Source organism: Nilaparvata lugens, chromosome 4, assembly GCF_014356525.2.
Source record: "Nilaparvata lugens isolate BPH chromosome 4, ASM1435652v1, whole genome shotgun sequence".
NCBI classification, from domain to species: Eukaryota; Metazoa; Arthropoda; class Insecta; order Hemiptera; family Delphacidae; genus Nilaparvata; species Nilaparvata lugens.
In genome coordinates this window covers 51,348,661-51,359,584 of record NC_052507.1, presented here as the reverse complement: position 1 = coordinate 51,359,584, position 10,924 = coordinate 51,348,661, and the positions used below count along the sequence as shown (strand labels likewise).

At 38.1% G+C, this 10,924-nt stretch overlaps 1 protein-coding gene across 1 annotated transcript; it reads left to right on the top strand.

Moving 5' to 3' along the window:
* Positions 1 to 222: 222 nt before the first annotated feature.
* LOC111058107 (protein ALP1-like) lies at positions 223 to 4,700 on the top strand. Its single transcript, XM_039427019.1, has 4 exons — positions 223 to 327; positions 394 to 518; positions 2,500 to 2,644; positions 3,584 to 4,700. The coding sequence occupies exons 1-4, from the start codon at positions 223 to 225 to the stop codon at positions 4,130 to 4,132; spliced, it is 924 nt and encodes a 307-aa protein (XP_039282953.1). The 3' UTR covers positions 4,133 to 4,700.
* Positions 4,701 to 10,924: the final 6,224 nt, after the last annotated feature.

The window sequence follows — 10,924 nt, the reverse complement described above, 5'->3', positions numbered from 1 at the left end:
ATGTTAAGCTGCGTACACATATTCGCGCTTCCAACCCGCACCGAGCATGCTCCTCCCTTGTACCACCCTCATACCACCATTGCACAGCAATCGCTCTGCCTCTGCTCTCTACTCGCACCGATCATGAACGTTACGCAATGGTTCAATAGAGGTTTGAAGGATGATTGCTCTGCTCTTTTCTCATTGTTGATTTCAAACCGACAGCATTCCATAGCTAACAAGATGTCAACCGGTACACATCAAGACAAAAGAAACGCTTTAATGGTGATGAGTGGTGTGGCACTCTTGATTGCAAGCCTAGCAAAACAGAAAAAAACGTCAATGTTGGTGGCAGACAGAACTTTTTAAAAAAAGATCTGATCTCTTAATGATTTTAAAATTGCAAGAGATTAGCGGCCAATACCAAAAAATTTTTGTGGGCTGTCTTCTTCAGACTTTGAAAATCTGCTGCAGAAAATTGGACCAATAATTTCAAAACAGGATACTTATTTTCACTCATCGATTTCTGCTCAAGACAGGTGACTATTTATTTATTTATATAACTTATTATGCAAATATATTTATATAGAATAAGAATACAGTAACATAGACATAACCTAGTTCCTTTTTCTCTATGACTACCAATACCCACTGTATTACTTATTATTTATTTTTCTGATACTGGAATTATTGAAGTTGAATTATATTTCTAATTATAATACTGAGGTAATTTCTGTAATAATAACAAATCTTTTCCGTGTTGTAGCAATTATAGCTATACTCTTTTTAGTCAAATGTAGAATACGTAGTGTTTCACATTTCACTACTAGGCTGCTCTACTATTGCACTTTCATCGTTCAGCGGGTGTTTTGAAAATTCTATTACGTTATGCTTATCATAGTATAACAGTCATAGCAATGCAAATTACATTATTTCTAAAGCAATCCTTCACACTAAAGAAGACGAAACAACCACAAGGAATAATTGTATCCTACCAACATAAATATAATTTTTTTCTACTTACACCATATAATAAAAATTATAATTATTTTCAAGTGAAATTTTAAAATTATATTCTATTTATAAAATGTCAAAATTATTTATTAAAAATGCCAATGATTATCTGATGAATGGCAAATCATAGAATAAGAGTAATGAGTAATAATATTGGAATTTTAAAATAAAGGAGCATACTGGTATTGGCTATTGAGCTATTCATAAGTAGGCCTAACTTACATTATGCTAATCCATCTCAGCAATGAGACAAGAGAAATAATATTAACAGAACTAAAGCTAAAATTTGTTGGGAGAATTCATGCAAGTTGTGAAAATACTTGATAGACAATACTGATGAAAGTGCAGTAATGCTATAGTGAGGTTCACGTTATACTGACAGTATTTGATCAACTTTGGTTTTGCTATCCTTGTCTATCATTCGACAAAGCCGGTGATACTATCCTTTTCTAGGTCCACAAACATGCCAATTATGTTTTTGACAGTTTAGAAATATAATTAATTAATGCAGAGAATCGGCATCACTATTCTTCTATCTTTATCCACTGCAATTATAACGTAGATCTCACTATATATTATCACATAAGTACCAAAATATTTCAAAGTCGATATTACTTATTTTGTTAGCTCCACCAAGTATAACGTGCACGGTAGCCTGTGTCTTCCAATAAACACACTTTTCAACCTAAAAATCTAACTGACTCCTAAACTAAATTAAACCTATATACTTGAATACAAACAACTACATATATCACTTCAAATTAACTAATCTATTGTTACTCAAATTATTATTATGAGTAATTAACTATTCTTTCAAATATGGAGGAATACAACAACATCTCATACCATACAATCAAATTATAGTAATCAACTATTCTATTATTAATCTAATTCTAATTATTATTATGAGTAATCAAAACCAACAAAAATTTAATAAGAATTAACCAATAAGCACACCATGCCACAAGCAATATAGTTGTGATCTCATCAACAGAATACAAGGCCTAATTTAGTCGAGCTGAAACATTCAATAAATTGAAGGTCCATAGAGATGAGCACTATCTACCATTATCTATCTACCACACTAATGCACACTAATACTATCCTATCTACCACACTAATGCACACTAATACTATCTACCACAGGTAATGCAAACTTCACAGCACAATGGAAGGACGTTATTATAACGTATTAAAATAATAGAATAAGTAACATCATAATTTGATATTGTTGAATAATTAGATTATTATTATTATTATTAATTGAAAAATAAAAAATATAAACTTGAAAATAATTTATTCACATTGGCACACACAAAAGACAATTATTAGAAAATTATAAAAAATATTACAACAATAATTCTTATTAGGGACTCATTTAAATCAAATAAATAATTATAACGATAATATTTTTCAATTGAATCATAATTATCATATACGGTACTGACTTTATTAATTATTTACATTTTCCAAAAAATTATAATAGTAATATATGAGCTCTTTCAGGTTGGCAGTGACACTTCGATTCCTTGCCACAGGAGATTCATATACTAGCCTCCAATACACATTCTGGATTTCTAAGCAATCTATTGGATATATAGTACCAGAAGTCTGCACAGCACTCATCAATGAATTAAGAGGATACATTAAGGTGATATAAAATTTTCAAAAGTTACAAGCTCGAAAATCTCTATTTTATATTGAAATTAATGGAATTTCTATTTTGATATTGTAATTAGAAGAACTGATAAACAAAAATACTTAAGGTAAATATGCCAGATCTCCTATGGTGATGATATTGGATATTGTCATTCAAGTACATCTCCAGTTGAGGATTCGAATTCTATCCAGGAATCACCACGTGGGGACTGTATAGAATGCAGAACACATGTCTCAGATTCTACTCTTTTTTTTGAGAATCCAAAATTTCCTTATCTGCTTTAACTAGCAATTCCATAACTGAATGCTGAAAAGATAGCTGAGTTTCTCTCGGATAAGTTTCCAGTTTTGTTCTTACAAATGATAAGAACGAATCCATCTCATCAGAAGGTGGCGTTTTGTTAAAATTATCTGATGCTGTCTTCAGAATCTTAAATGCATAATTTATTATTGAATCAGTACTCTTCACACGTTTTTTCTTATTAAACGATGTATTGTCCTGTTTGTTTTCTTTTTCTTCATCCTGTTGGCTTCCCTTCTCTTCATTCTGTTCGCTTTCCTCTACTTGATTATGTTCACTTTCACTGTCTAAACAATTTTCAACAACAGCATCCTCTTCCATCTTCTGTAAATTAATAAAGTTAATAGTTACTATTATAGCTCAATTTTCAAACTAATTTACTATTTCCATCATGTTTGAAATAAACATAGCATATAATTTGCCGGCCAGTTAGCCAAGTTGACTGAGGCATTACATCCTTCAGTCTGCTAGTGCTATGTGGCTGCGGGTTTGAATCCCGCCAAATCTCATCGAATAGGCATAGACGTTTGATCATTTCATTATTCACCCTCGTACTTCCCATTACCCACGCACAAGCAAAAAGCTCATGTGGTTATCATCAGCAATAAAAAATATATTTTTCTGTTTCAGCTGCCTAAAACACCTGAAGCATGGAAAGAAGTAAGCAAGGTATTCAAAACAAAATGGAACCTGCCACACTGTATCGGGGCACTTGATGGCAAACATATTATATTGCAAGCTCCCATTAACTCTGGCACAGAATATTCCAATTACAAATCTAACTTCAGTATTGTTCTTTTTGCATTGGTAGATGCAAATGCGAATTTCATATTTGCTGACGTCGGTTGCCAAGGGCGAATTTCTGATGGCGGTGTATTCCGTGGGAGTACTTTGCATAGAATGATCGAGAAAAACCGATTGGGGCTTCCAATGGATGAAAAACTGCCTGGAAGGTCTATGTCAGAACCGGTACCATACTTCTTTGCGGGAGATAGTGCATTCACTCTAAGTGATAATCTAATGAAGCCCTATCATGGAGACTATCCTAAGGGGACTCCCCAAAGAATATTCAACTACAGATTGAGTAGGGCACGCCAAGTAGTCAAAGATGCGTTCGGAATATTAAGTGCTGAGTTTCGAGTTTTAAGGAAGCCAATGATACTGGCTCCTGAAAAATAATGTTCTATGTTAACTGCTATACGTTGATTTGTTGAATCCATATTCCTTTGTAAGAGGTCTTTCTTCAACAATTCAGGTTTGATGACGTTTGAAGGGAGTAATTTCTGTTGACACCTCTCTTTAATTGATGTGATGAAATTTCGATGAGTAGAGGTGGAAAGTGTAGCTGATTATTAGATTGTAGAGTGATTAATCTGCTTCTAATTTGCAAAGTATATATATTACTGTATATTTTATGAAATAATTTTAAACCATACCTTGATGATTATTGTCTTTGTCACAGTTCCTAAAGGGAACCAACCTCAAAGAGTTTGATAATTATTTTTTAAAGTAAAAACATTTTGTAGCAAGCCCATTGAGTCAAGAATGGACAGCCAGGGTCGGCTGTCACAGTGAAGGAGGGGGAGATGTCATGAACCAGAAGGTTTGACAAACCCCCAAACACCAGTTTCTTCCTTAAGAAGAGAAATAATTTTTTTCAACTTTAAGCTGATCAGACAGTTTTGGCTGACAGAGTAAAAACGCTGAGGAGAGGTAGAAGTGAGGCTAGCATTCTAGTCTCCCCTCCAGCCAGCTAGTGGAAAAAAGCGTACTGTTGTCTGCCATCCCTATTCTTCCTTCTCCCCAGGGCACAGCGGACCGTTGTCTGCCGTCCCTATTCTTTCCATCCCCTCAGGGCACAGCGGACCGTTGTCTGCCGTCCCTATTCTTCCTTCTCCCCAGGGCACAGCGGACCGTTGTCTGCCATCCCTATCCTGTCTGTCCTTCCTTTTCCTACTTCACTGGAGCGGAACCGAGGCCGTAAGGCTGATACAAAATTACACCAAAGTGGTGTCATCAGAGAAGAGAGCGAGCTTCACGCCATCAGAAGCACCAGGAGGTGCTGTTCACGCCAGCTGAGGCACAAAGAAGAAGGAAGAGGAACTTCGACTTGCCTCCTTTCCCCGCCCACATTACGACTGAGCGAAGTCATCCAGGAGCAACACCTGGGTATCAATCACCCACCTCTGAAGCTACTCAGGGTGTACGTGATAGATTGGCGCCCGCACTTGGGGCACGAGGCAACGAAGTAAGAATCATGAGTGAACAGGGAGAGCCTGATTCAGATGCTCAACATCAGGAGCTGACAGAGGATCAGTCGGTTGAGGATGTAAACCCCGAGGTGATAGCCGACCCCAGAGTTTCCTGGATCTATAAATTGAAAAAGGAAGAAGCATTTAATCTTCTACAAGATTGGGGCATAGTGTCATCTGGAACACTTGCTGAGTTGAGAAAGTTGTTAGTAGAACAACATAAGAAGATGGCTGTACGTTATCCCAGCCCAAGACCCAGAATAGTGAGCAGAAGCAGTGAGGAATCTGGACACTCAGCAAAAGGTACTCATGCTGAAGTTGGAACCAACATTCACACAAACCCCCACATGGACCCAGGGGCGGTATGTGACAAAGTAAGAAGCTGGAGACTGTCATTCGACGGCCAATCAGATGCTCCCAGCTTCTTAGAAAGGCTAGACGAGCTACAACAAGCCTATGGTCCCACTGGCAACCAACTACTAGTCGCGCTACCTGAATTACTAGTTGGTAAAGCTACTCTATGGATGCGTAATCGTCGTGACAAGTGGAAATCATGGGACAATTTTGTGACAGATTTCAGATCACGCTACTACCCACTTACCTATGAGGAGGACCTCGAGAATCTAATCCAGACAAGGAAGCAAAAGGAAGGTGAGTCATTTGACGAATTTCTCGAAGATGTACTGACACTCATGAGGCGTCGAGGAGGTTTCACAGACGAAAATAAATTACAGAGAGTGTATAAGAATCTCCTCCCATGGTACAAATTGTATATTCGGCAATCAGACGTTCATAGTATCAACGAATTGGAAAAATTCGCGAGGGAGTATGAACAAATAAAAGCAGAGGAGAAACAGAATAGACAGAATTCGAGAGTTCACATGATTGAGGACACGAAAAGGATTACAAGGCTCAAGGTTGAGACAGTTATAACCCCTACTAGTAACAGTTTGTTTTTTGTGTTACTGGTATCTATAATAGTGTGCATCATAGTCATAGTTACTTTTGTCATCTTAATATAATGCATTGTTTAGAAATAAGAACTTGTATTGCTAGATTAAGTTATGTTTTTATTGACTGATTTTTGTATGACAATTGTCCATATGCTTTTCTTGTAATGCCTATGACATGTAATATATAAATGAAACAGACCATCTCTTAGTGAGTCTGAACCCATGTGTGGGCAATACAAGAGACCAGGGCACTGGAGATCACACTGTCCCGATATCCCACCATGTAAAAGGAGCGGAAAGAGAGCACTGAAATGTGTCTGTGATGTGCAGAAGGAGAATAAAACTCCGAACAAGACAGCAGTGATGCGAACGGCACACAGGATTCCTGTGATTGAAGAGTCATCAAGGGACAACAGACTATTCATTACTGTGACAATCGGTGGTAAAAAGTGTCGGGCATTGCTAGATAGTGGCGCTGAAGCTAATTATATGAGTAATGAGGTTTATGAAGTTCTCCGAAAAATAGGGATGATAAGGAAGGTACCAACTCATCACCACACAATATTAGCTGATGGACGATCTACCCCATTAAATGGGAAGCTGACAACAAATGTCACTATAGGACAAATCACAGTTCCACTAGTGGCATCTATACTGGATGGACTTGGACAAGAGTTGCTATTAGGCATGGAATTTATGCGTGAAAACAGGGTGAATATCCACACATTCACGAGAGAGGTAGAGTGGGATCCTCCCCAACTGAATCCTACAAGTCCACTAATAATGTCGCGATCTCTCTTATTGGGGACTAAGACAACAGCAGTCCCAACAATATCAGCTGTACAATCCGAATCTCAGGACAACAAGGATCGCGACAAAAGGATATTCAGGCAGTTTGGTTTGAACAGAGTCGAACCCAATGCCTTGATTGATAGAAAGGCAGAGATGTCATATATTCCAAGGCAAGAATCCTGGGGCAACATTGTGATGGATCACAGGAATGAGATGAATGACTCTGAACGGCGGGCCACAATTCATGCCCCAGCCACCAACACAAGTGGTAACTCCGAGAGTGATGTGGAAAAGTTAATATCACCCCCCACGGTCATGGATGTGAACGAGACAACACCACCCCCTACTGTCATGGATGTGGAGGAGCAATACCCTCCTCAACTGATACGGATGTAGAAGAGCAAACACGATCTTCAACTGTCAAAGAGGTAGTCTCACAGTCCCAGGATCCCAAACTAGGACTCTCAAGGAATAAGGATCCAGTATTGTGTCACCGAGTCTCAACACCTGGTTAGCGTAAACGGGCTGGCAAGCCACGCATAAAAGTCCAATTTCCAGATGGACGATTTAAATATGTACCTGGTGGACCGGGTGTAGATGATGCTCATAGTGAGTGGCATACACCTCTAAAGGTGATGCCTGGGAGGTGTACACCTCTTAAGGTGATGCCTAGATGGCTCACGCCTTTAAAGGTGGTGCCATGGAGGGCTCCGACCCCCCCCCCCCCCAAGTAGGAGTGGGGTGTCACAAAGTAAAATTGTGACGGAAAATATTGCTAAATAATTAATAATATTGAAGAAAGACGCTCGGCTATCAGCAATGCTAGCCGACCGCGGAGATAAGGAAGGTACCGATGGCGCACCATCTTCCGCGCATCGAGACGATTTCCACCGCCTCTGCCGGCGGCACAACTCCATCCCCTCCACTTTGGAGGAGTATTTAAAGGCCGGACGAGCCCCAGACCACAGCATTCCGCTCACAACCTTCCTGCTCCTTGTACAGCGGCCCGTTGGCTGCCGCACGTCCCCGACCTCCTGTCCTGGTACAGCGGCCCGTTGGCTGCCGTACGTCCCTAACCTTCCATCTCCCTAGGGCACAGCGGACCGTTGTCTGCCGTCCCTGTCCTCCCATCTCCCTAGGGCACAGCGGACCGTTGTCTGCCGTCCCTGTCCATTATAACGTATTAAAATAATAGAATAAGTAACATCATAATTTGATATTGTTGAATAATTAGATTATTATTATTATTATTAATTGAAAAATAAAAAATATAAACTTGAAAATAATTTATTCACATTGGCACACACAAAAGACAATTATTAGAAAATTATAAAAAATATTACAACAATAATTCTTATTAGGGACTCATTTAAATCAAATAAATAATTATAACGATAATATTTTTCAATTGAATCATAATTATCATATACGGTACTGACTTTATTAATTATTTACATTTTCCAAAAAATTATAATAGTAAATATATGAGCTCTTTCAGGTTGGCAGTGACACTTCGATTCCTTGCCACAGGAGATTCATATACTAGCCTCCAATACACATTCTGGATTTCTAAGCAATCTATTGGATATATAGTACCAGAAGTCTGCACAGCACTCATCAATGAATTAAGAGGATACATTAAGGTGATATTAAATTTTCAAAAGTTACAAGCTCGAAAATCTCTATTTTATATTGCAATCAATGAAATTAATGGAATTTCTATTTTGATATTGTAATTAGAAGAACTGATAAACAAAAATACTTAAGGTAAATATGCCAGATCTCCTATGGTGATGATATTGGATATTGTCATTCAAGTACATCTCCAGTTGAGGATTCGAATTCTATCCAGGAATCACCACGTGGGGACTGTATAGAATGCAGAACACATGTCTCAGATTCTACTCTTTTTTTTTGAGAATCCAAAATTTCCTTATCTGCTTTAACTAGCAATTCCATAACTGAATGCTGAAAAGATAGCTGAGTTTCTCTCGGATAAGTTTCCAGTTTTGTTCTTACAAATGATAAGAACGAATCCATCTCATCAGAAGGTGGCGTTTTGTTAAAATTATCTGATGCTGTCTTCAGAATCTTAAATGCATAATTTATTATTGAATCAGTACTCTTCACACGTTTTTTTCTTATTAAACGATGTATTGTCCTGTTTGTTTTCTTTTTCTTCATCCTGTTGGCTTCCCTTCTCTTCATTCTGTTCGCTTTCCTCTACTTGATTATGTTCACTTTCACTGTCTAAACAATTTTCAACAACAGCATCCTCTTCCATCTTCTGTAAATTAATAAAGTTAATAGTTACTATTATAGCTCAATTTTCAAACTAATTTACTATTTCCATCATGTTTGAAATAAACATAGCATATAATTTGCCGGCCAGTTAGCCAAGTTGACTGAGGCATTACATCCTTTAGTGCTACGTGGCTGCGGGTTTGAATCCCGCCAAATCTCATCAAATAGGCTAAGACGTTTGATCATTTCATTATTCACCCTCGTACTTCCCATTACCCACGCACAAGCAAAAAGCTCATGTGGTTATCATCAGCAATAAAAAATATATTTTTCTGTTTCAGCTACCTAAAACACCTGAAGCATGGAAAGAAGTAAGCAAGGTATTCAAAACAAAATGGAACCTGCCACACTGTATCGGGGCACTTGATGGCAAACATATTATATTGCAAGCTCCCATTAACTCTGGCACAGAATATTCCAATTACAAATCTAACTTCAGTAATGTTCTTTTTGCATTGGTAGATGCAAATGCGAATTTCACATTTGCTGACGTCGGTTGCCAAGGGCGAATTTCTGATGGCGGTGTATTCCGTGGGAGTACTTTGCATAGAATGATCGAGAAAAACCGATTGGGGCTTCCAATGGATGAAAAACTGCCTGGAAGGTCTATGTCAGAACCGGTACCATACTTCTTTGCGGGAGATAGTGCATTCACTCTAAGTGATAATCTAATGAAGCCCTATCATGGAGACTATCCTAAGGGGACTCCCCAAAGAATATTCAACTACAGATTGAGTAGGGCACGCCAAGTAGTCAAAGATGCGTTCGGAATATTAAGTGCTGAGTTTCGAGTTTTAAGGAAGCCAATGATACTGGCTCCTGAAAAATAATGTTCTATGTTAACTGCTATACGTTGATTTGTTGAATCCATATTCCTTTGTAATTGTAAGAGGTCTTTCTTCAACAATTCAGGTTTGATGACGTTTGAAGGGAGTAATTTCTGTTGACACCTCTCTTTAATTGATGTGATGAAATTTCGATGAGTAGAGGTGGAAAGTGTAGCTGATTATTAGATTGTAGAGTGATTAATCTGCTTCTAATTTGCAAAGTATATATATTACTGTATATTTTATGAAATAATTTTAAACCATACCTTGATGATTATTGTCTTTGTCACAGTTCCTAAAGGGAACCAACCTCAAAGAGTTTGATAATTATTTTTCAAAGTAAAAACATTTTGTAGCAAGTCCATTGAGTCAAGAATGGACAGCCAGGGTCGGCTGTCACAGTGAAGGAGGGGGAGATGTCATGAACCAGAAGGTTTGACAAACCCCCAAACACCAGTTTCTTCCTTAAGAAGAGAAATAATTTTTTTCAACTTTAAGCTGATCAGACAGTTTTGGCTGACAGAGTAAAAACGCTGAGGAGAGGTAGAAGTGAGGCTAGCATTCTAGTCTCCCCTCCAGCCAGCTAGTGGAAAAAGCTTTCCACTTTTCTTCTGAATAATTTCACACGCACTTGTTCATCGCCTACCTCCAGAGACAGACCGAGCTGACCCGTGGATGGACATCCCCTGGTTTTCCATTCAGACCATGGCAACTTAGAATGGACGTCAACTGTATAACGGTATCGTTCCAATCTCAATTTATTTTTCCGTATTGTTTTTAATTTTTAGAAATTCCAAATTAATTATTCCTTGAATCATGTTCAAAAACTTTCATATAATGTGT